The sequence below is a fragment of the Natator depressus genome, chromosome 13 (assembly GCF_965152275.1).
Source record: "Natator depressus isolate rNatDep1 chromosome 13, rNatDep2.hap1, whole genome shotgun sequence".
NCBI lineage: Eukaryota > Metazoa > Chordata > Testudines > Cheloniidae > Natator > Natator depressus.
Genome location: NC_134246.1, coordinates 35,846,119 through 35,873,004, shown reverse-complemented (window position 1 = coordinate 35,873,004; position 26,886 = coordinate 35,846,119). Strand labels below are relative to the sequence as shown.

The 26,886-nt window shown below is 43.9% G+C and overlaps 2 protein-coding genes and 1 pseudogene across 2 annotated transcripts; all 3 read right to left on the bottom strand.

Moving 5' to 3' along the window:
- Positions 1 to 5,279: 5,279 nt before the first annotated feature.
- LOC141997523 (olfactory receptor 12D1-like) lies at positions 5,280 to 10,705 on the bottom strand. The gene is made up of 3 exons (XM_074969897.1): positions 10,035 to 10,705; positions 9,856 to 9,862; positions 5,280 to 5,543 (listed from the first exon to the last, which is right to left on the bottom strand). The coding sequence occupies exons 1-3, from the start codon at positions 10,703 to 10,705 to the stop codon at positions 5,280 to 5,282; spliced, it is 942 nt and encodes a 313-aa protein (XP_074825998.1).
- Positions 10,706 to 23,248: 12,543 nt separating this feature from the next.
- Positions 23,249 to 24,168, bottom strand: LOC141997083 (olfactory receptor 5D18-like; annotated as a pseudogene).
- Positions 24,169 to 25,567: 1,399 nt separating this feature from the next.
- Positions 25,568 to 26,491, bottom strand: LOC141997082 (olfactory receptor 11A1-like). The gene has a single exon (XM_074969398.1). It carries the CDS (start codon positions 26,390 to 26,392, stop codon positions 25,568 to 25,570), a length of 825 nt encoding a protein of 274 aa, XP_074825499.1. The 5' UTR covers positions 26,393 to 26,491.
- Positions 26,492 to 26,886: the final 395 nt, after the last annotated feature.

Genomic DNA, 26,886 nt, shown 5'->3' with positions numbered 1-26,886 from the left:
CTTTTTATTATGTCCATATTCCATGGAGTACCCATGGCATTATCAGGGAAGCAAGATTTCCATTCAGTGGATGGCTCCTCTGGGACAGGATTAATGCACCACTGGAGAGTTACTGAATGAACAAACAAGCCAAGTGTTTCTTTAAGAAACTGAGGTCGGCACAGATGAGCTGGTTGAACGGTAAAAAACAAACAACAAGGTTACAGCCCTGGCTGAGTCCCCCAGGTGGATGCTTTGAAATCAATTAGGTCTAAGAAGAGTCCAGACACGGTCTCTAGTTCTGGCCCTTACTCAGTAACACTCCAATCTTTGTTAATAAACTCTTTGTTTTATCAGAAGTAGATCTCAGTGCTGTAACATTAAGCAAAGTGTGACTGCATAGCTAGATCAAACAGGCTGGTGTGTGCACTGTCTCTTTGGTGGCAGCTGACTTGGTAATTACTGTGACCATCCAGTGGCAGGGGCACAGAGACACAGAGAAGGTGAGGTCTGCAGAGACCTGGAGGACAGAGGCTGTTGGTTTCCAGGAGTGGAACCACAGCAGGCATAGACAAAGATTGCTTCACGCTAAGGGCAGGCACCGGCAAGGCATCTCACAACCTGAAGTACCTCTGGGAGGTGCCACACACAAAGGTCAACATGGGATAAGATTTTTTTGGTAACGTATCCCATTATACCCGATATCTCAGTGGTTAGAGCACTCAGCTGGGATGTGGAAGACCCACAGCCCTGGATCCCGCCCTCTGCCTAATTTGGAGGCGGGTCTGTGTGGCACTACACCCCATACTCATCATAGTGGTATCATTATGATAGATTTTGACATAATTATGGTGCATCCTGTACCAAATGTGTCAAACCAAATATGATTTGCTGAATATGATTATCCTATTTGTGTGCATGTATCATTTTTGTATCTGAAGTTAAGAATATTGACTATGTATCTGTATTTCAAATGTACCTACTCTGGGTGACACACACAACAAGCCTTTCATGCACAACAATGAAGAAGCTAGACAGTGCTAACGGCCCATCAGCAAAGACAATGGACCATGGAAAAGGTTTGTCCTCACCTGGGAACGTTTCAGCCAGCCTATGAATAATGGCTGCTGTGACTCAGCAAGGCTGGCAAGGGCATGTGACCAAACCACATGATACTGAACTCCATTTTGGTACCTGTATTTTTCCACAAACTGGGCTGAGAACTTAGCTTGTAACAAAGGGTTCCCACCATATGGAGAAACTCTATACGGTGTGCAGCGACAACATGATTTGTTCTCATTCCCCCACAATTCAACACCTGAAAGAAGTAATGGAAGACAAAGGACTTGGAATGAAGGAGGGGAACCCAAACTACAAGGCAGATGCAGCTTGTGCCTCAAGAATCTGCAAGCCTGCTTGTATCACCAGACAGGGTGAGATAGTGCTGATCCAAATCCTGTCTAGTTTGTAAAAGACTTAGATTGCAGTTTTGTTTATCATAGAAGATTAGGGTTGGAAGAGACCTCAGGAGGTCATCTAGTCCAACCTCCTGCTCAAAGCAGGACCAATCCCAACTAAATCATCCCAGCCAGGGCTTTGTCAAGCTGGGCCTTAAAAACCTCTAAGGATGGAGATTCTACCACCTCCCTAGGTAATCCATTCCAGTGCTTCACCACCCTTGTAGTGAAATAGTGTTTCCTAATATCCAACTTAGACCTCCCCCACTGCAACTTGAAACTATTGCTTCTTGTCCTGTTATCTGCCACCACTGAGAACAACCTAGCTCCCTCCTCTTTGGAACCTCCTTTCAGATAGTTGAAGGCTGCTATCAAATCCCTCCCCCCGCCCCCCATTCTTCTCTTCTGCAGACTAAATAAGCCCAGTTCCCTCAGCCTCTCCTCATAAGTCATGTGCCCCAGCCCCCTAATCATTTCTGTTGCCCTCCACTGGACTTTGTACAGATCCCTGTGCAGTGCAAGATGGTATAATTCTGGGTTTATCCCTCAGTAGGGGTGAAAGGCTGGGGAGCTGGGAAGTTGGCTAGGGGCCCCCTGTTTGTCCATGAGTGGGTTACATAAAGCACTCAGTTAATTCAGTTAGGTGTGTGGCACCACCTGCTGTCATGTTGGGTGATAACAGGGCCTGGAGAGGCTGGCTGAGTCACCAGCAGAGCAGTGTGAGAGAGGCCAACCCAGCTGAATGGTTAGGGGGCACAACGATTCCAACTGCTCCCAGACTACACCCCAGAGTAACAACCCATCACAGTCTGAAACCCATTTCTCCCGGCTCCCAGCAGAATGCCCTAACCACCACGCTATTTGGTGGGATGAGGTCTCTTTCTCTTTCTCTGTGTGTGTGTGAGGAAGGGCTGAGATGGCATGACCCACCCTATCTGGATTACACAAGTACCCACAATAATTCCATTTTAGAGCAGGAATGGTGAGTGAGTCCAGTATGTTTTGACCGTGGAACTCCCTCCTGTGGATAATACCACATCAGACAAATATGCAAATTGGGACAGTCATGGATGCCTGTAACCTGAATTGCTCCAGTTTGGAAGAAAGAAACAATAGTGCAGCAAAGGGGCTCCGACTAAAAAAAAATCTAGATATTTATAAGAGGACAATTTGAGGGTTATTGAAGACTCCTCATAAATCTAAACACAATCTTCTCATTACAGCACCACAGCAGGTACTATGCAAACAAACAAATAATAGTATTTAACATACAGATTTTTTTCAGTACCAGTCCGTACGCAGGCCACAAATCCTATGCGTTTAAAACATGCAGCATTGATTTGGAATTAATGTCACCGCACCGTCCTGAGTTGAACAAGCAGCAGGAGCCTAGTTCTTTGAATAAGCTGCTGTCCTTATCCTTGGGTTATATTCTGGCTGCAATTAGTAAAAGCAGGCCTGTGAGCATAAGTCTTCCCTGTAAACCCATATGCACCCCCTCTGCCCTCTGCCAGTTGGCATCAAGAAATCCCTGGGTCACAGATTCTTCCATAGAGGATCCATCAGGTACCAAAGGCAAAGTGTGCCCTTTGGCTTGTTTCTTCTGATACTGACTGATTAAGAGATACCTGAGCCATTGACTCTGGTGTTCTCTCAGGGACTATGGGGTCTGGATAATTCTTTGACACAGCAGTCTTTCCTGATCACTGCAGGTCAGCAGGCCACATTGGTACTGACTATGTCAGATGCTTACCCTGCGGATAGCGACTTATTCCGCCTGCTTATTGCTCTTGCCTTTGCTTCAGCATGAAGACCCTCATCTGACACCAATGACTCCTTCTATATTGTCTGCACTGGGTTGCTTGCCCATGGCATCATGCGCCTTTGTCTCAGTACCTCCCCTTTCCACAGAACTGGCTCCAGATCCCCACCACCACGTTACTGTGATCCTGGCTTGGGCCCTGTTCAAGGTCTCCAGGTACCTTTCCCCACATTGCACCACCCTTGTTCTCCAGATACTCCGAGTCATCACTGGACTCTCAAGCTGTCTCTTTAGTTTCCCAATACTGAGTGCCTAGAGCTTACTCATAGAACCATAGGACTGGGAGGGAACTCAACAGGTCATCTCGTCCAGTCCTCACTGTGGCAGGACTACACATTCTCTAGACTACCCCGTCTGGTGTTTGTCTAACCCATTCTTAAGTTTTTTTCCTAATGTTTAACCAAAATCCACCTTGCTGAAATTTAAGCCCATTACTTCTTGTCCTGTCCTCAGTGGTTCCGGAGAACAATTAATCACTTACTTCTTTATAACAAACTTTTACGTACTTGAAAACTGTTATCATGTTTCCCCCTCAGTCTTCACTTCTCCAAACTAAACAAACCCAGTCTTTTCAACCTTTCCACGTAGGTCATGTTTTAGTCATTTTTGTTGCTCTCTTGTGGATTTTCTCCAATTTGATGGAGACGCCTACATGCCTTTGTGGATCTAGTCCAAAGCCTGCTCTGTGACAGCCTCAACTGTAGAAGAAGCTCTGCCCATCCCTCTTCCTTTTAGATCCAAAATAGCCCTGTTCTGTTGACTCTCATGGCACACTGCAAGGAACAACTACTTGTCTGTGCTGCAGTAGGGAACATGGGTGGGGACCTATGTGGGCTTGATATAGGTTAGATCTCGGTGGGAGCTCGATGTTTTTTAGGGATTGAGTTCTGCAGCATGTTGGGGGCTGAACATGTTATGCAATTGTGCGTGGAGGATGAAATTTTCAAAGGGACTTAAGGGTGCCCAACTGTCATTAACAGCCAATAGGATTTGAGTGCCCTTCTGCACCAGACACCTTTAAAAATCCGAGACTCCACCCACAGATGCAAATGAAGAAGGCTTCTTAATAGGCATGAGTGAATTTTTCCATTGAAATCTTTCTGATGGAAAATGGGTTTTTCAACATACTTCTTTTTTTTTTTACTAAATTTTTTGTGCAAACTGTCTGCTTTTCTCAAAAAGAAAGACTTTCTATTGGGAAACCAACACCGCTGAACCACAAAACCGCTCAGTACATTTTTGAGTTTTGGCCATTTTCATTTCTTCCATGAAAAATCAAGATTTTCTACTGAAAATGTTGGCAAATTATTCGTTTGTTTCTTTTTGTCAAATGAAGATTCCCCATCAATTTCCAATGTATTGTTTATTTCCATCCAGGCTTCTTATTCCCTACTGTCAATTTTCTGCTGACCAGTGCACAACTAGTGTCAGTGGTGAATTCTCTTTTACCTGAAGTATTTAACCCATGATTTGAGGACTTCAGTTACTCTGCCAGAGGTTAGAGGTCTATTACAGGAGTGGATGAGTGAGGTTCTGTGGCCTGCAATGTACAGGAGGTTAGACCAGATGATCACAGTGGTCCCTTCTGACTTTCAAGGTTTCAGAGTAGCAGCTGTGTTAGTCTGTATCCACAAAAAGAAAAGGAGGACTTGTGGCACTTTAGAGACTAACAAATTTATTTGAGCATAAGCTTTCGTGAGCTACAGCTCACTTCATCGGATGCATTCCGATGCATTCATCGGATGCCACAAGTCCTCCTTTTCTTTATGACTTTAAAGTCTCCCTTGCTATTAACCTCCATTCTTGCTATTAACCTCCATTGCTATTAACCTCTCCCTTGCTATTAACCTCCATTCTCCAGTTTAGGAAGGTTCTCTACAGCCTATTTCCCAGTGCCCAATGCACAGTGATTCTCTGCACATTAATGGCCAGCTCCCAGTGCACAATAGACTCAACGAGAGAAAGCACATTACCCACTCTCATTCTCAGCATCAGAGACAGAGAAAAACATTCAGTTTTTTTCATGTTCTTCCAGGGAACAGTTTTCTTCCTACCACTTTCCTCAGGGCAGATTTCACCTCCCGGTTCCTCAGGGTATAGATCAGGGGGTTTAGGACAGAGGTGATGATGCTGTACATGAGGGTGGCTATCATGTCCCTCTCCTGGGAACCCCCCTGAGAGGGCAGTACATAGTTAAAGATAACAGGCACGTAGAGTAAAGTCACCACCGTGAGGTGGGAGGTGCAGGTGGAGAAGGCCTTCCGCCTGTTCTCCCGTGACTGTACCTTCAGGAGGAATCATAGAATCATAGAATAACAGAGTTGGAAGGGACCTCTGGAGGCCATCTAGTCCAACCCCCTGCCCAGAGCAGGACCAATCCCAACTAAATCATCCGAGCCAGGGCTTTGTCAAGCCTGATCTTAAAAACTTCTAGGGAAGGGGATTCCACCACCTCCCTAGGTAACGCATTCCAGTGTTTCACCACCCTCCTAGTGAAAAAGTTTTTCCTAATATCCAACCTAAATCTCCCCCTCTGCAACTTGAGACCATTACTCCTTGTCCTGTCATCTGCTATCACTGAGAATAGTCCAGATCCATCCTCTTTGGATCCACCTTTCAGGTAGTTAAAAGCAGCTATCAAATCCCCCCTCATTCTTCTCTTCTGTAGACTAAACAATCCCAGTTCCCTCAGCCTCTCCTCATAAGTCATGTGTTCCAGGCCCCTAATCATTTTTGTTGCCCTTCGCTGGACCCTCTTCAATTTCTCCACATCCTTCTGTTAGTGTGGGGCCCAAAACTGGACACAGTACTCCAGATGAGGCCTCACCAGTGTCGAATAGAGGGGAACGATCAGGTCCCTTGATCTGCTGGCAATGCCCCTACATATACGTCCCAAAATGCCATTGGCCTTCTTGGCAACAAGGGCACACTGCTGACTCATATCCAGCTTCTCGTCCGCTGTCACCCCTAGGTCATTCTCTGCAGAACTGCTGCCTAACCATTCAGTCCCTAGTCTGTAGCGGTGCATTGGATTCTTCCGTCCTAAGTGCAGGACTCTGCACTTGTCCTTGTTGAACCTCATCAGATTTCTTTTGGCCCAATCCTCCAATTTGTCTAGGGCTCTCTGTATGCTATCCCTACCCTCCAGCGTATCTACCACTCCTCCCAGTTTAGTGTCATTGGCAAACTTGCTGAGGGTGCAATCCACACCATCCTCCAGATCATTAATGAAGATATTGAACAAAACTGGCCCCAGGACCGACCCCTGGGGCACTCCGCTAGATACCGGCTGCCAACTAAACATGGAGCCATTGATTACTACCCGTTGAGCCCGACAATCTAGCCAACTTTCTACCCACCTTGTAGTGCATCCATCCAGCCCATACTTCTTTAACTTGCTGACAAGAATGCTGTGGGAGACCGTGTCAAAAGCTTTGCTAAAGTCGAGGAATAACACGTCCACTGCTTTCCCTTCATCCACAGAACCAGTTATCTCATCATAGAAGGCAATTAGATTAGTCAGGCATGACTTGCCCTTGGTGAATCCATTTTGACTGTTCCTGATCATTTTCCTGTCCTCTAAGTGCTTCAGAATTGATTCCTTGAGGACATGCTCCATGATTTTTCCGGGGACTGAGGTGAGGCTGACTGGCCTGTAGTTCCCAGGATCCTCCTTCTTCCCTTTTTTAAAAGATTGGCACTACATTAGCCTTTTTCCAGTCATCCGGGACTTCCCCAGATCGCCATGAGTTTTCAAAGATAATGGCCAATGGCCCTGCAATCACATCCACCAATTCCTTTAGCACTCTCGGAAGCAACGCATCCGGCCCCATGGACTTGTGCACGTCCAGTTTTTCTAAATAGTCCCGAACCACTTCTTCCTTCACAGAGGGCTGGCCACCTCCTCCCCATGCTGGGCTGCCCAGTGCAGCAGTCTGGGAGCTGTCCTTGTTCGTGAAGACAGAGGCAAAAAAAGCATTGAGTAGATTTGCTTTTTCCACATCCTCTGTCACTAGGTTGCCTCCCTCATTCAGTAAGGGGCCCACACTTTCCTTGGCTTTCTTTTTATTGCCAACATACTTGAAGAAACCCTTCTTGTTACTCTTAACATCCCTCGCTAGCTGCAACTCCAGGTGTGATTTAGCCTTCCTGATTTCATTCCTACATACCCAAGCAATATTTATATACTCATCCCTACATACCCGAGCAATATTTATATACTCATCCCTGGTCATTTGTCCAATCTTCCACTTCTTGTAAGCGTCTTTTTTGTGTTTAAGATCAGCAAGGATTTCACTGTTAAGCCAAGCTGGTCGACTGCCATATTTACTATTCTTTCTAGACATCGGGATTCTTTCTAGACACCTGTAACCTCAATAAGGATTCTTTAAAATACAGCCTGCTCTGCTGGACTCCTTTCCCCTTCATGTTATTTTCCCAGGGGATCTTGCCCATCAGTTCCCTGAGGGAGTCAAAGTCTGCTTTTCTGAAGTCCAGGGTCCATATTCTGCTGCTTTCCTTTCTTCCTTGTGTCAGGATCCTGAACTCGACCATCTCATGGTCACTGCCTCCCAGGTTCCCATCCACTTTTGCTTCCCCTACTAATTCTTCCCAGTTTGTGAGCAGCAGGTCAAGAAGAGCTCTGCCCCTAGTTGGTTCCTCCAGCACTTGCACCAGGAAATTGTCCCGTACAGTTTCCAAAAACTTCCTGGATTGTCTGTGCACCGCTGTATTGCTCTCCCAGCAGATATCAGGATGATTGAAGTTGCCCATGAGAACCAGGGCGTGCGATCTAGTAGCTTCTGCGAGTTGCCGGAAGAAAGCCTCGTCCACCTCATCCCCCTGGTCTGGTGGTCTATAGCAGACTCCCACCATGACATCACCCTTGTTGCTCACACTTCTAAACTTAATCCAGAGACTCTCATGTTTTTCTGCAGTTTCATACTTGAGCTCTGAGCAGTCATACTGCTCCCTTACATACAGTGCAACTCCCCACCTTTTCTGCCCTGCCTGTCCTTCCTGAACAGTTTATACCCATCCATGACAGTATTCCAGTCATGCGAGTTATCCCACCAAATCTCCGTTATTCCAATCACATCATAATTCCCTGACTTTGCCAGGACCTCCAGTTCTCCCTGCTTGTTTCCCAGGCTTTGTGCATTTGTATATAGGCACTTGAGATAACCTGCTGATCACCCCTCGTTCTCAGTATGAGGCAGGAGCCCTCCCCTCTCACACGCTCCTGCTCGTGCTTCCTCCTAGTATCCCACTTCCCCACTTACCTCAGAGCTTTGGTCTCCTTCCCCTGGTGAACCTAGTTTAAAGCCCTTCTCACTAGGTTAGCCAGCTTGCTCGCGAAGATGCTCTTCCCTCTCTTTGTTAAGTGGAGCCCGTCTCTGCCTAGCACTCCTCCTTCTTGGAACACCATCCCATGGTTGAAGAATCCAAAGCCTTCTCTCTGACACCACCTGCGTAGCCATTCGTTGACTTCCACGATTTGACGATCCCTACCCCGGCCTTTTCCTTCCACGGAGAGGATGGACGAGAACACCACTTGCGCCTCATACTCCTTTATCCTCCTTCCCAGAGCCACGTAGTCCGCAGTGATCCGCTCAGGGTCATTCTTGGCAGTATCATTGGTGCCCACGTGGAAAAGCAGGAAGGGGTAGTGGTCCGAGGGCTTGATGAGTCTCGGTAGACTCTCCGTCACATCGCGAATCTTAGCCCCTGGCAAGCAGCAGACTTCTCTGTTTTCCCGGTCAGGGCGGCAGATAGATGACTCAGTCCCCCTGAAGAGAGAGTCCCCGACCACCACCACCCGCCTCCTTCTCTTGGGAGTGGTGGTCGTGGAACACCCAACCTTAGGACAGTGCATCTCATACCGTTCAACTGGTGGAGTCTCCTTCTGCTCCCTTCCCCCAGACGTATCATCTGGGCCACTCCCCGCAATGGTACCTTTGGAGAGAACATGAAAACGGTTACTTACCTGTATCTGCGTTGCTGGTACATGGACATTCCCCCTTCTTCTTCTGGGGGAACCAAAACATGTTGCCAAATTTCTTCACCGTCCTCCTGTCCGCGCTGCGCAGCCTGCTCTGAATCTTCAGAACCTTGTGCCTGTAGAAGCATATCCTGACGTCTGTCCAGGAAATCTTCACTTTCTCTTATGCAACACAGGGTCGATACCTGTTGCTCCAGACCTTGAACGTTCTCTTCCAATATGGAGACCAGCTTGCACTTTGTACACATAAAGTCGCTTCTGTCCTGTGGAAGAAAGACAAACATGGCACATCCAGTGCAGGTCACAACAGCTGAACACTCCCAATCCATATTACCTTCCTACTATGAGCTTCCTCAGGAGATGCAGTAATTACTCAGAGAAGTCGTTAGGGTGTAAGCCTCAGTGGGCTCACCCCAGGCGAACTCCCAGGCAGACTCCTGCTGTTTGCTGCTCTGCTGTCCCCCGCTGCTCAGCTGGTTCCCCTCCGCTCAGCTGGTTCGTGGAGCGCCGGCTTTTTTAAACAGCCAGGCTCACCTGAAACAAAACACTCCCAACTCCCGCCCTTTTCAGCCAACCAATCAAGCACTCGCTCAAACTTTCAAGCTGCCCTCACTACAAACACTCCGATCCTCTCACCAAACACACACTCAGATACCCAGATACTCACCAACACAGATCTCAGGCTAACTTCTGCTGTTTGCTGCTCTGCTGTCCCCCGCTGCTCAGCTGGTTCCCCGCCGCTCAGCTGGTTCGCGGAGCGCCGGCTTTTTTAAACAGGAGGAAGGAGATGATGTACAGGTAGGAGAGGAGTGTTAGTATGAATGGACCTATCACAATGCCTCCGGTGACGATGTTGAGGATGCTCAGGTTGAGGCAGGTGCTGCTGCAGGCCAGGCTCAGCAGTGGTTTTATGTCACAGAAGAAGTGGTGGACATGGTTGGGGCCACAGAAATGCAGCTGGGAGGTCATGACCGTGTGCATCAGGGCATGCAGGAAACCACTGGACCAGGTGGCTGCTGCCAGGAGCAGGCAGACCTGTGTGCTCATGACCAGTCTGTAACGCAGTGGGTTGCAGATGGCCACATAGCGGTCGTAGGCCATGATGGCCAACAGCACGGCTTCGCTGCTGCCAAGGAAGTGGAAGAAATGGAGCTGGACCAGGCAGCCGGTGAAGGAGATGATCTGGTGTCTCAAGAGGAAGCCAGCCAGCATTTTGGGCATGGTCACCGTGGAGTAGCAGATGTCTAGGCAGGAGAGGTTGCCCAAGAAGAAGTACATGGGGGTGTGGAGCTGGGGCTCGGCCAGCACCACGGCCATGATAGCCCCATTCCCCACCACGCTGGCCATGTACGGAAGCAGGAAGAGAGCGAAAAGGAAGCACTGCAGCTCCTGGAGGTTGGTCAGGCCCAGGAGGATGAACTCGCCCACTTCTGTCTGGTTCTCCATCACTGCAGGGGGAACAGGAAATGCCAGAATAGAAAGAAATGCAGCAATCCCCATGATTTTTTATTTCTATACACACCTTCCATCTAAGGGCCACACAGTGCCTGCCAGTTATTAATTAATCCTTCCCATGGCTGCTGTGGGGTAACATCCCAATTTCACAGATGAAGTAATGGGGGCTAAGAGGGATAATGTGTGGTGTATATTTATATCTACATTGTGGTATTGAGGACTGTACTGGGATTGCAAGGTATCACTTTAAGTGTGTTTGTGTCTGTGTGTGTGGGGGGGTGTTTTTCTTATCATGCTCACATGCTTGTGCCTCTCTGCCTCAGGGAGCAGCCTGTTTTCTCTCTTTGTTTTTGGATTTTTGCATGTAGTCCTTCTACATTCTAAGAAATAAAATAGTGTTATGTTGCAACCTAAAAAAGCTGGCTAAGGAGGTCACTGGATATCTAATATTGATCTTCCTTAACTTTGGGACACTGGGTTAGTTCCAGAAGACTGAAAAAAATCTAATGATGGGCCCATTCTTAAAAAAGGATAAACGGGATGACCCAAGTAACTATAGGTATCTCAGTCTGACATAATTTCCAGGCATGGAGTGGCTAATACAAGACTTGATTAATAAATAATTAAAGGAGTATAGCATAATTAATTTGAATCCATGTGGGTTTATGGAAAATAACATCGATAGATAACACCGTTTTGGCTGATAAAAGAAATAGAGTTCATGCAATATACTTAGACTTCTGTAAAGTGTTTGATCTGGTAATGTATGACAATTTGATTTAAAAAATTGAAAGAGACAAAATTAGTATAGCATACATTATATGGGTTACAAACTGGCTAAATGATAGGTATCAGAATCTCACAATAAACAGGGAATCATGATCAAACAGGTGTATTTTTAATGGGATCCCGCAGGGCTCAATTCTTGTCCATATGCTACTGAACATTTTTATCAATGACCTAGAAGAAAACATAAAGTTTTCAGATGACACAAAAGTTGCATGTTTTAATTTAATAATGATTCAAGATTGTCAAATAACAGGCTCAAATGGCATTATTAATAGAAGATTATTAATCAAAGTTTAATACAGTACTATGAAGAATACAGAAAGTATAGACACTTTACCATCCCCTGTAGATGATGAAGAGAAGTCAGTTTGGGCCCTTTCTCTGTACCTGATGGAATGCTGACAGTATTCATACCGACTCTAACTTTTCTTTTATAGGTTGTGAGACAACTAAACTCCCTTCCTGGGGGGAAAATCCTTTCCCAAGCTTAACTCCACCATGTGTTCTGTTTTCCCAATTACTGATAGACTGTCTTTTATGGTTCTCAGTTTACCTGAGTGGCGAGTAAAATGTAATCTCTAACCTGGACATTATGACTAAGAGCTGTGACAACCAACAGTTCTCAATGAGTTAAAAACATCTTTCAGTGGGTCATTACTTTCCTCCATGACAGAACCCTGTGCAATTACAAGTATCCCTTATCAACCATCCACTTTTCTTTATAACATACATTTGTAGACACTTTGATTAGTTTGAGAGGTCCTTTCCCTGGACACGTGGTCTGTAGGGTCTTTTCCCTGGACACCTGGTCTGTATTAGTAAAGACAGGGTAAAAATGTTACACACATTCCATTGTAGAGACCATTTTCCCTTCACCCATCAGGTTAAATTGAAGGACAGGGAACTTTTTTTAGTTGAAATATATATAGGACAATAAATGTATAGATACAAAAAATGTAAAAGGCTGTTGTCTAGCCTGTAAAAGAATTCTCAGGGTTTAACATACAAAAATCATAAAAAGGGGGATTGTAAATAATGAAGAGGACAGGTCGCTGATACCGAGTCATCTGGATCAGTTTACAAACTGGGTGCATTTTTAAGTTGCAAAGTCAAGCCTGGTGGTATACAGTTGCCATGCAGCCATAACTCTGCCCCTTGTTCATCCATCCTATGCACTGAACAGGACAGATCTCTTGTGGAACAAAACAGCATATGATCACGCAATGAAAGAGTGTATCATAATGCATACGCACAAGGGGGCAGAGGTAAGGTTACACAGAAGCTGTAGAACCTGGCATTTCCCAGCTGCTGTGTGTCGTATTTGACTTTGCAACTTAAATAATGTTCTTTTGTGCATTAATTCTTATTCTGTGCAGCTATAAGAGCCCCCCTTCATGCCTTCTCAGCAAGGTTTAATCCTGAACCCCGAGCTCTTATCACTTACACTACACAATAAACTACATGAGCTGTCAGCAGACAGCTGCTAGTCAAGAGATCAGGGGAATGGGAGAAGACAGGAGCTTCCCACTAGCTCATCTGCATTGGGCTGCTCTTTCTACTCTACTGTGGATCCAACAGATGTAGGGCAACTGTGACTTAGCCAGGGAGCTGCTGGGTGCTAAATATGGTTTATGGGCTGGAAGTTAGGCATCCATGTCCCTGTGACTATCAATATGAGGCTGGCACCGAGAGCCCTTAGGCCTTTTTGAAAGTCCCAGCCTATAAGCTTTTCTCAGTTTTGGGGGGTTATCTAATTCCACATATCAGGGTAGTTTCTTTTGGTTCCTATGATTGAACATCTTGGCCATGGAATCAACTTCCTGAAGGCAATGAATGCATCAGATCTGTCTGTCTGACAGCCCCTCTTTGCATGTTGTCCCTCATATCCTCCTCCCTTAGTCCCCCACACTCCCTTCTCTCAAACTAAAGTGTAACAGAAAGAAAACAAGCCTTGATGAGAGGGCAGTGTGAGAGAAGGACAGTATCCACATGCTGCCTTCAGCAAGGCTGTTGCAAACGAAGAGTAACTCTGCTCACTGTGTTGGAGGCCAGATAAGAAAGAAAGAAAGAAAGAAAGAAAGAAAGAAAGAAAGAAAGAAAGAAAGAAAATCCAATTATTTTACCTATGGAAACACCTATGGCCCCGTTGTGCTAGAGACAATCCCTGCCCTGAAGAACCAGCCTAAACAAACAAAACTGAGAAAGGGGAAACAAATTTTCCAAGGTCTTACACCAGCTAGTCATGGCAGAAGTGGGGAACAGACCCCAGCTGTCCTGATTTGTAACCCTGTGCTCTACTCACTGAGCCAGGCTGTCTTACAAGCATTGGCTGTTATGGCTACTTGCCTTTGTGGAGTCAGAAGCTTTTCAAAGGAGTCTGAAGCAGTTTGAAAATCTTACCCTTGGTGACTCTTTCATGCTGTTTTCTTAGAGCTCAGCCAGGGAGGTTTTGGTCCTCCTTGTAATGGAAACAATAACAATCGCTGGCATGAAAGGGCACTGAGGAGAAATAGTAGGAATTTCTGTCTGTTCAGAAAGGAAGAGATATGTAATCTCTTACTGACTTGAATATCAGGACGGTTGTGCTGAATCTGTGGAACAAATGGGCCTTTTTATCATATTCATACCACAGGGGGAAAACAATTTCCATTTTCTGGATGGCTCCACTGGGGCAGAATGTCCGAACAACATGAGGGTTACTGGTCTGTGAATAACAAGCCAAGCGTTCCCTACAGAGATGAAAGTCAAGCATTATTGTGCGGACAAGAACTGCTGGGAAAATAAGTAAGCAAAGCAGTGATCCTAAGGGAATTAAACGCTCATATCTCTTTGAATATATTTGAATATCCCAATCTAAAAAAATAAGACACTGGTTTGCAAATATTGTGCTTTCTTTCTTTCTTTCTTTCTTTCTTTCTTTCTTTCTTTCTTTCTTTCTTTCTTTCTTTCTTAAAACTACTGAATTTGGTCCACCGTGATTCTGTACGTAGTTCCTTATGATTCCTGATCCCATTCGGCCATGGAGGGTTAAAACAGATGTAGCAAATTAGATGCAGTTTGCAGAGGGTTATAGTATCTATGAACACTCTGGCTGAAACCCCATCATGGTCCAGTGGTGACATGAAGGAAGCAGAAATTATTATTTTTTAAATGGAAAAATGAGGCAGTTGGTAGCAATCGATGTAAATTGGAAGTTCTGAATGTGGAAATTTGATGAGGAAATCTAAATACATCAGGAAAGAAATTAGAGCAGAGAATAGGAGAGAGGTGATTTTCCATCTGTAGACTTCATTGGGGAGATCAATATTTGAATTCTGCCTACAGTTCTGGCTGGAGTGCATATTTTTAAAGGGATGTTGAAAATCTAGAGAGAATTTTATAATTGGGGTAAAATCACAAAGGAAATGGTGACAGGTTTCAGAGTGGTAGTTGTGTTAGTCTGTATCAGCAAAAACAATGACGAGTCCTTGTGGCACCTTAGAGACAAACAAATTTATTTGGGCATAAGCTTTCATGGGCTACAACCCACTTCATCAGATGCATGGAGTGGAAAATACAGGAGCAGGTATAAATACATGAAAAGATGGGAGTTGCCTTAGCAAGTCTGAGGTCAGTCTAACGAGACAATTCAATTAACATCAGGATATAAAGGGAGGGAAAATAACTTTTGTAGTGGTAATGAGAGTGGCCCTTTTCAAACAGCTGACAAGAAGGTGTGAGTAACAGTAGGGGGAAATTAGTATGGGGGAAATTAGGTTTAGGTTTTCTAATGACCCAACCACTCCCAGTCTTTATTCAGGCCAAATTTGATGGTCAATTTCATTGGGGCCGCAGAAAGTTAATTGTGACAAAAAACATGTTATTATTATATAGTCTGGAAATCCATTTATCCAAGACTAGGTGAATGGCTGGAGGGAAAACCTGCCATTTATAAGGGCTGCATAATTGAGGGGTTTGTATATCATAGAATCATAGAATATCAGGGTTGGAAGGGACCTCAGGAGGTCATCTAGTCCAACCCCCTGCTCAAAGCAGGACTGATCCCCAATTAAATCATCCCAGCCAGGACTTTGTCAAGCCTGACCTTAAAAACTTCAAAGGAAGGAGATTCCACCACCTCCCTCGGTAACGCATTCCAGTGTTTCACCACCCTCCTAGTGAAAAAGTTTTTCCTAATATCCAACCTAAACCTCCCCCACTGCAACTTGAGACCATTACTCCTTCTTCTGTCATCTGCTACCACTGAGAACAGTCTCGATCCATCCTCTTTGGAACCCCCTTTCAGGTAGTTGAAAGCAGCTATCAAATCCCCCCTCATTCTTCTCTTCCGCAGACTAAACATCCCCAGTTCCCTCAGCCTCTCCTCATAACTCATGTATTCCAGTCCTCAAATCATTTTTGTTGCCCTCCGCTGGACTCTTTCCAATTTCTCCACATCCTTCTTGTAGTGTGGGGCCCAAAACTGGACACAGTACTCCAGATGAGGCCTCACCAATGTCGAATAGAGGGGAACGATCACGTCCCTCGATCTGCTGGCAATGCCCCTACTTATACATCCCAAAATGCCATTGGCCTTCTTGGCAACAAGGGCACACTGTTGACTCATATCCAGCTTCTCGTCCACTGTAACCCTTAGGTCCTTTTCTGCAGAACTGCTGCCGAGCCATTCAGTCCCTAGTCTGTAGCGGTGCATTGGATTCTTCCGTCCTAAGTGCAGGATTCTGCACTTGTCCTTGTTGAACCTCATCAGATTTCTTTTGATCCAATCCTCCAATTTGTCTAGGTCCCTCTGTATCTGTCAAGGTTCCTTCCCCACTCTGAACTCTAGGGTACAGATGTGGGGACCTGCATGAAAACCTTAAGCTTACTTTTACCAGCTTAGGTTAAAACTTCCCCAAGGTACAAACTATTTTACCCTTTGCCCCTGGACTTCCACTGCCACCACCAAACTTTATCTGGGTTCCTGAGAAAACGTAGTTTGGACACGTCTTTCCCCCCAAAATCCTCTCAACCCTTGCACCCCACTTCCTGGGGAAGGTTTGGTAAAAACCCTCACCAATTTGCATAGGTGACCACAGACCCAAACCCTTGGATCTTAGAACAATGAAAAAGCATTCAGTTTCCTTACAAGAAGACTTTTAATAGAAGAACAAAAAGAATCACCTCTGTAAAATCAGGATGGTAAATACCTTACAGGGTAATTAGATTCAAAACATAGAGAATCCCTCTAGGCAAAACCTTAAGTTACAAAAAAGACACACAGACAGGAATATTCATTCTATTCAGCACAGCTATTTTCTCAGCCATTTAGAGAAATCATAATCTAACACATACCTAGCTAGATTACTTACTAAGTTCTAAGGTTTCAGAGTAACAGCCGTGTTAGTCTGTATTCGCAAAAAGAAAAGGAGTACTTGTGGCACCTTAGAGACTAACCAATTTATTTGAGCATAAGCTTTCGTGAGCTACAGCTCACTTCATCGGATGCACTTCTCTGATGAAGTGAGCTGTAGCTCACAAAAGCTTATGCTCAAATAAATTGGTTAGTCTCTAAGGTGCCACAAGTACTCCTTTTCTTTTTACTAAGTTCTAAGACTCCATTCCTGTTCTGTCCCCGGCAAAAGCATCACACAGACAGACCCAGACCCTTTGTTTTTCTCCCTCCTCCCAGCTTTTGAAAGTATCTTGTCTCCTCATTGGTCATTTTGGTCAGGTGCCAGCGAGGTTACCTTTAGCTTCTTAACCCTTTATAGGTAAGAGGATTTTTCCTCTGGCCAGGAGGGATTTTAAAGGGGTTTACCCTTCCCTTTATATTTATGACAGTATCCTATCCCTACCCTCCAGCGTATCTACCTCTCCTCCCAGTTTAGTGTCATCTGCAAACTCGCTGAGGGTTATCCCACCAAGTCTCTGTTATTCCAATCACATCATAATTCCTTGACTTTGCCAGGACTTCCAGTTCTCCCTGCTTTTTTCCCCGGCTTCGTGCATTTGTCTATAGGCACTTGAGATAACCCGCTGATCGCCCCTCTTTCTCAGTATGAGGCAGGAGCCCTCCCTTCTCGTGCTCCTGCTCGCGCTCCTGCTCGTGCTTCCTCCCGGTATCCCACTTCCCCACTTACCTCAGGGCTTTGGTCTCCTTCCCCCGGTGAACCTAGTTTAAAGCCCTCCTCACTAGGTTAGCCAGCCTGCTTGCGAAGATGCTCTTCCCTCTCTTCGTTAGGTGGAGCCCGTCTCTGCCTAGCACTCCTCCTTCTTGGAACACCATCCCATGGTCAAAGAATCCAAAGCCTTCTCCCTGACACCACCTGCGTAGCCATTCGTTGACTTCCACGATTCGATGGTCTCTACCCCGGCCTTTTCCTTCCACGGGGAGGATGGATGAGAACACCACTTGCGCCTCAAACTCCTTTATCCTTCTTCCCAGAGCCACGTAGTCTGCAGTGATCCGCTCAAGGTCATTCTTGGCAGTATCATATCTCTTAATATGTATCATAAGATGTCACTGATAGGAGACACATTCTGCAGCTACCAGACAACCAAAGCAATACAATTGTACAATACAGCCCCCAACAGAAATGGTTCCATCCCCAGTCAGAGACTGTCCAGCATCCTGGGCAGGATGGTGGAGGTAAAGCAGGTCTCCAAGTAGACAAGTTCCCCAGGAAGCAGTACATGGGGTTGTGAAAGTGCCGATCAGCCACAGCTAGCACAATGATGAGGATGTTCTGAGCCATGGTCATGACATATATCACTAGAAACAGTAAAACTTGCAAGTTTATGGAGATTCCTGAATCCCAAGAGGATGAATTGAATGATGAATTTCAATTGTGCCCTTCCTCTTTCTCTCTTTTGAAAAGGAAATTCCTCAAACTGACCCCCCGCCCCAACAAATGATTCTGGCTTCAGCAAATCAGTGTTGTTTGATGGAAAAAAGAAAAACATTTTGTCAAAAAATTCCTGAACATCTCTACTCCTTAAATCCACAAGCTCCTACTCCCCCCCACCCAACCCACCTACACACACATTGCATGCCTACATTAAAGTTATCACTGATTTAGCAGAGAAGGGATCGAAGGTAGAATTAAACCTGGGAAAGTTTTATCAGGGTATTACTATATCCCATCTCCAAGGCATCATCAGTGATCTACAACCCATCCTGGACAACGATCCCCCACTTTCACAGGCCTTGGGAGGCAGGCCAGTCCTCGCCAAAAACAACCCGCAAACCTGAAGCATATTCGCATCAGCAACTACACACTGCACCATAGTGACTCTAACTCAGGAACCAATCCATGCAACAAACCTCGATGCCAGCTCTGCCCACATATCTACACCAGCAACACCATCACAGGACCTAACCCGATCAGCCACACCATCACCGGTGCATTCACCTGCACGTCCACCAATGTAATATACGCCATCATGTGCCAGCAATGCCCCTCTGCTATGTACATCAGCCAAACTGGACAGTCCCTACGTAAAAGGATAAATGGACACAAATCAGATATTAGGAATGGCAATATACAAAACCCTGTAGGAGAACACTTCAACCTCCCTGGGCTCACAATAGCAGATTTCAAGGCAGCCATCCCGCAGCAAAAGAACTTCAGGACCAGACTTAAAAGAGAAACTGCTGAGCTTCAGTTCACTTGCAAATTGGACACCATCAGCTCAGGGTTAAACACAGACTGTGACTGGCTCGCCAGCTTCAAAAGCAGTTTCTCCTCCCTTGGTGTTCAGACCTCCGCTGCTAGAAGAGGGCCTCATCCTCCCTGATTGAACTAACCTTGTTTTTCCTAGCCTGATTCTTGCTTGCATATTTATACCTGCCTCTGGAAATTTCCACTACATGCATCCTATGAAGTAGGTATTCACCGATGAAAGCTTATGCTCCAATACGTCTGTTAGTCGATAAGGTGCCACAGGACTCTTGGCCGTTTTTGTATATCCCATCTTGACCGACCAGATTCTGGTCTCATTTATGGTTGAGTTAATCTTGATCAATATCACTTAAACTGGATTGACACCAGTCTGATTAGGCTTGGCAGAATTTGATTTGCATTTTTCATAATTTAGACAGATATTTTAAGTACTTTTTCAATTTTTATTTATTTACATATTCACAGTTGTGGAAAATTTAGGGGGGCAGGTGTCAGACAATAGAGGAGGTCAGAATATAACTAATGACAGTAAATTCTGAGGTTTATGACTATAGCTTTAAACTTTTATAACTATTAAAACATAAATTGTCAATGTCACATGTCAAAATACACAAAGAAAAGATCCTCAAATGAGTCCTCGAGCAGCATTTTTCATACTTTGCATACCTGTACATTTCCTCTATTATAGATGGAAATATTTTTTATCTGTTTGTGTGTGTACAGTGAAACTGAGGTTTAGGACATTTACCAATAGAAATCGAATCCTTCCAAGCCTAAGTGTAAATGTGATTAGAATGCAGTTGGCTCTTTCATGCTTGAATTGACATATTCTGTATTGGAAATGAAGTGCAAACGGTTAGAATTAGTTCCAGTATCCATCCAATCCATTTATGGATTCATACAATCTAAGGACAGAAGCGAACCATGGTATTTATGTAGTCACATGTCCTGTGTAATAAACGTCATAGGACTTCCCTGAAATAACTTCTTATTGAACAAGAGCTGATTTCTTACGAAAAAACAAAACAAAACATCCATTCTTGTTTAAAAATTGACAGTGACAGAGAATCCACCAGAACCTCTCGTAAGTTGTCCCAATGATTAATTACCCACAGTATTAGAAATTTACAATTTATTTTGTCTTAATTTGTCTAGATTCAACTTCCAGCCATGGGGTTTTTATAAGAACATAAGAACATAAGAATGGTCATACTTGGTCAGACCAAAGGTCCATCCAGATCCAGTATCCTGTCTGCCAACAGTGGCCAATGCCAGCTGCCCAGAGGGAATGAACCTAACAGGTAATGATCAAGTGATCTCTCTCCTGCCATCCATCTCCACCATCTGACAAACAGAGGCTAGGGACACCATTCCTTACCCATCCTGGCTAATAGCCATTAATGGACGTAACCTCCATGAATTTATCTAGTTCTCTTTTAAACCCTCTTATAGTCCTAGCCTTCATAACCTCCTCAGGCAAGGAGTTCCACAGGTTGACTGTATGCTGTGTGAAGAAGAACTTCCTTTTATTTGTTTTAAACCTGCTGCCCATTAATTTCATTTGGTGGCCCCTAGTTCTTATATTATGGGAACAAGTAAATAACTTTTCCTTATTCACTTTCTCCACACCACTCATGATTTTATATACCTCTATCATATCCCCCCCTTAGTCTCCTCTTTTCCAAGCTGAAAAGTTCTAGTCTCTTTAATCTCTCCTCATATGGGACCTGTTCCAAACCCCTAATCATTTTAGTTGCCCATCTCTGAACCTTTTCTAATGCCAGTATATCTTTTCTGAGGTGAGGAGACCACATCTGTATGCAGTATTCAAGATGTGGGTGTACCATGGATTTATATAAGGGCAATATGATATTCTCCATCTTATTCTCTATCCCTTTTTTAATGATTCCTAACATCCTGTTTGCTTTTTTGACTGCCATTGCACACTGCGTGGACATCTTCAGAGAACTATCCACGATGACGCTAAGATCTCTTTCCTGATTAGTTGTAGCTAAATTAGCCCCCATCATATTGTATGCATAGTTGGGGTTATTTTTTCCAATGTGCATTACTTTACATTTATCCACATTGAATTTCATTTGCCATTTTGTTGCCCAATCACTTAGTTTTGTGAGATCTTTATGAAGTTCCTCACAGTCTACTTTGGTCTTAACTATCTTGAGCAGTTTATTATCATCTGCAGACTTTGCCACCTCACTGTTTACCCCTTTCTCCAGATCATTTATGAATAAGTTGAATTGGATTGGTCCTACGACTGATTTGTTGAACACCACTAGTTACCCCTCTCCATTCTGAAAATTTACCATTTATTCCTACCCTTTGTTCCCTGTCTTTTGACCAGTTCTCAATCTATGAAAGAATCTTCCCTCTTATCCCATGACAACTTAATTCACATAAGAGCCTTTGGTGAGGGATCTTGTCTAAGGCTTTCTGGAAATCTAAGTACACTATGTCCACTGAATCCCCCTTGCCCACATCTTTGTTGACCCTTTCAAAGAACTCTAATAGATTAGTAAGACATGATTTCCCTTTACAGAAACCATGTTGACTTTTCCCCAACAATTTATGTTCTTCTATGTGTCTGACAATTTTATTCTTTACTGTTGTTTCAACTAATTTGCCAGGTACTGACGTTAGACTTACGTTAGACTGTAATTGCCGGGATCACTTCTAGAGCCCTTTTTAAATATTGGCGTTACATTAGCTATCTTCCAGTCACTGGGTACAGAAGCTGCTTTAAAGGACAGGTTACAAATCATAGTTAATAGTTCCACAATATTACATTTGAGTTTTTTCGGAACTCTTGGGTGAATGCCTGCTAGATTAAAGAGCTCTCTATTAGCAAATATTTTTCCTTTTACAGGTACTTATAGACTGTGATCAAATCACACCTTATCATTCTCTTTCTTAAGAGAAATAGATGGAGCTCCTCGAGATTATCACTATAAGGCAGGTTTTCTAATCCTTTAATCATTCTCGTGGCTCTTCTTTGAATCCTCTCCAATTTAACAACATTCTTTTTTCAATGTGGACACCAGAAACGGACACAATATTCCATCACTGGCCACACTGGTGCAAAAAACAGAGGTAAAATAACCTCTTTCTTCCTTCCCAAGATTTCCCTGTTTATGCATCCAAAGATTGTATTAGCCCCTTTTGGCCAAAATGTCTCCACAGCATCAAAGCTGGGAGCTTGTGTTCTGCTGTTTAGCCATCATGGCACCTGGATCTTTTTTCAGAGTCACTGCTTCCCATGATAAAATCCCCCATCCTGTAAGTATGGTCTACATTCTTTGTTCTTAGATGTATAACTTTATATGTATCTGTATTAAAACACCTATTGTTTGCTAGTGCCCAGCTTACTAAGTGATCCAGATATCTCTGTGTCACTGACTTGTCGACTTCATTATTTACCACCTCCACAATTTTTGTGACATCAGCAAACTTTATCGGTGATGATATTATGTTCTCCTCCAGGTCATAGATGAAAATTATTCCCTATTTACAATTCCATTTTGAGACCTTTCAGTTAATCATTTATGAATGAATGAATAAAGAGAATTTTTAATATGATTTCCTCATTTTTTTACATATAATGATATTTCTTTGCTGCCAAACTACCCCAATGTCCAATAAATAACAGTACACATTAAAAAAAAACTAATATCAAAGTACACCAAATTATGTACTTTTAGTATTTACAGACCTGGGCTGAATTTTCCACCTTGCACTCTGTGCAACCTTTTCCACACCACACATGATTTCTGTCACCAAGAACCAATATCTGCATGACCCCCCAAAAAATTAGCCCTGGTCTTAACACGAAATGTAGAAGTAAATGCACCTCTCTGGAAACTGAGTGATAGATACAGTTGCCCAAAAACTCATCAGACCAGGTTGTTGCATGGTTCTATTTGATTCATTGACATTATCCCATTTAAAGTAAGATGGCCACTGAGTGCTAATTACCCTGATTGGCCAGACCTAAAATACATGGAGATTTAGTCTCTCTCCCTTGAGTTAACCCAGATTAATTTATCTTCCTGTCATTAAACCCCGCTCAGTTCTTATAAATACAATCCTTTTTCTGAGAGCTCTGTTCTGTTCTCAGGACTTCCTTGACCTCTTTGTTTCTCAAGCTGTTGAAGAGCAGATTGACCAGGGGAGTAAGGGTGGTGTAGAAGACAGAGAACATTTTGTGCAGGTCTCTAAGTTCATTGGTGTTGGGTAGCACATAGACAATAACGAGGGTGCCATAGAAAAATGAAATGACAGTGAGGTGGGAGGAGCAGGTGGAAAAGGCTTTTTGCTTCCCGCTAGTGGAAGGGATTCTCAGGATGGTGGAGATGATACAAATATGGGAAGTCAGGGTGAGTAGAAATGCTGGCAGGGTGTCTACAGAGGAGATGAGGGAACTCACCATATCAGCCAGGCTGGTGTCGCCACAGGAGACTTTAATCACTGGGGTGAACTCACAAAGGAAATGGTCAATGGTCAGAAAGTTGACAGTGACATCAGAAACATTCCTATTGTGCTAACTAGGAGTCCACTTGTCCAACAGCCTGTCATGAGCTGGAGGCAGAACCTGGCATTCATTTGGGCTGCATAATGCAGAGGTTCACATATCGCTAAATATCCGTCGTAAGACATCACGGCTAAAATGTAACATTCTGCTACTAACATGAAACCAAAACAATAAAATTGTATAAAGCACCCCCTGACAGAAATGGTTCTGTCCCCAGTCCGGAGACTTGCCAGCATCCTGGGCAGGATGGCTGAGCTGTAGCAGGTCTCCAAGCAGGACAAGTTCCCCAGGAAGAAGTACATGGGGGTGTGAAGGTGCTGATACACCACAACTAGCACAGTGATGAGGGTGTTGCCGGTCATGGTCATAACAAAGATCACTGGAAACAGCAGGAAGAGAAGAACATGCAGTTCTGGGACATTCCCAAATCCCAAGATCCCAAATCCCTTGGTCATTTGGGAATGGCGCTAAGAACATAAGAATGGCCATGCCATGACAGAACATTGGTCATTCTGGCTAATAACTATTGATGGAGCTATCCTCCAAGGAATTATCTAGTTCTTTTTTGAACCCAGTTATTCTTTTGGCCTTCACAAAATCCTCTGGCAACAATTCCACAGGTTGACTGTGAGTTTTCTGAAGAAATACTTCCTTTTGTTTGTTTTAAACCTGCTGCCTATTAATTTCATTGGGTAAAATTCTTGTGTTATGTGAAGGGATAATTAACACTTCCTTATTCACCATCGCCACACCATTAATGGTTTTATGGACCTCTAACATACCCCTTAGTCATCTCTTTTCTAATCTGAACACCAGTCTCTTTAATTCTCCTCATATGGAAGCTGTCCCATACCCCTAATCATTTTTGTTGCCCTTCTCTGTACCTTTTCCAATTCTAATATATCTTTTTTTCAGATGGGGCAACTAGACCTGCAGGCAGTATTCCAGGTGTGTATGTACCATGGATTATATAGGGGCATTATGATATTTACTGCCTCATTGTCTATCCCTTGGTGTTGTTTTGTCCCTTAATAAGCATAGCTGGCCATGAAGTACAATAATGAATTTAGTGGCTCTTACAGTGTCCTTTGCATGGAATTGATCCATGGTACCAAAGTGTCAAATCCAACGAGCACCACTTTACTTACAATACTGCTTTCAAAAGCATGGGCAGGTGTTAAAGTCTGCTACCAACACACTTTGAAAAATGGATATATCTTGCCCCCATTCCTATTAATTTTCATTCCTGAGGTTTACCCTCTTCATAGTATCCTCAGAATGGAGACTTCTGGCAGGGTCAAAAGTCTTAAGAATATATTTTTTTAAATACACAAAAAAAGGAATAGGGGAAAATCATGTTAATATCACTTAATACCTGACGGCGTTTTCATTGGACCAAGTGGTCACTTTTTACTTGGCTTGTTTTCCTGCAGGATGAGCAGTCAGAACCAGAACCCATTGTAAACCCCCATTTAGAACCAACATTTTTGAGGTTGGGCATTTTCCTTTTTTGGAATAAATAATGAAAAAAAAAAGTTTTGAAATTGTCCACAGAAGGGGGTGTGTGTATGTGGGGTGGGATGTGTGATTGGAATCATTCACCAGTTCTACTAAACAGATCCCTGCTTTTGTTTAATTTGAGAAAGAGGGAAATTTTCCTAAGACTGAAACAATTAATGGAGAATCTAGTAAATACAAAGTAGAAAGACTTTGTGTTACATCACAAATAGCTATTCTCGGTAGGCCTAGATTTTCTTGGTAAATATCAATAAATGTCAATTTCACCATTCACAAAATGGTTCTATCCAGTGCTATAATTATATGATTCTATGATTTCAATCAATTTCTCAGAGTTTATTGGAAGACCCGACATTTCTGCCGTGCTCTCCTCAGGGCCTCTTTGACCTTTTTGTTTCTCAGGCTGTAGATGAGGGGATTGATCAGGGGTGTCAAGACAGTGTAAAGGACAGAAACAAATTTGTTCAGGATTCTGAGTGCTCCAGTGTTTGGTAACATGTAGACAGTTATTAGAGTCCCATAATAAATTGTCACCATGATAAGATGGGAGGAGCAGGTGGAAAAGGCCTTTTGCTTGCCAGTGATGGAAGAGATTCTCAGGATGGTGGAGATGATATAAACATAAGATGCCAGGGTCAAAAGAAATGGTAGAATGATGTTTGTGGAAGAGAAGATGAGGGTTGCCAGATTAACCAGACCGGTGTCGCTGCAGGAGAGGTTAATCATTTGGGTGAGATCACAGAAGAAATTATCAATTTCATTAGGGCCACAGAAGGCTAATTGTGATACCAAATATATTATTATAGCAAGAATGATGAATGAACTTAGCCAAGATCCAGCTGCTAGCTGCATACAGAACCTGCCATTCATAAGTGTTGCATAGCGCAGGGGTTTACATATCGCTAAGTACCGATCATAAGACATCGAAACTAGCAGATAACACTCAACAGTCAATAGGACACCAAACCAATAAAACTGAACCATGCAGCCGGTAACAGAAACAGTTCTGTCCCCAGTCAGGAAACTGGCCATCATCCTGGGCACAATGGTTGAGGAGTAGCAGATTTCCAACCAGGACAAGTTCCCCAGGAAGAAGTACATGGGACTGTGAAGGTGCTGATCAACCACAACCAGCACAACAATGACCAAGTTCGCAGCCATGGTGACAATGTAGATACCTAGAAACAGCAAGAAGAACAGAATTTGCAGTCCAGGGAGATTCCCGAATCCCAGCAGGATGAATTCGGAGATAGACGTTTGATTTTCCCCTTCTCCTTTCTCCATTCTTCATCTGATTCAACTAGTGATTGAGAAAAAGTAATGATTAGTTAAGGAGTTTGTTGTACAATGCTGTGATTTCCCTCTATGTGATTCCTTACAAATTCAGTGTGCCATCTAAGATCAAAGTTTATGATCTCACCCAACTGAGGAACTGCTTCTCACCCAGGTATTGCATAGAGCTAAGAATAGAATTTCTCCACCACAGAGCAGCATCCCAACAAAAGAACAGCAACACAGTGTATTTGTGACTTTCCTACACCTGTTCTCAACTTCTTTCATTCACCAATTCATAGATTTACTGGCCAAAAGGTACCCTGAAATCATGTCGTCAGATGTCTACTACAAAAACACACCAACGAATGTTCCTAGATAGA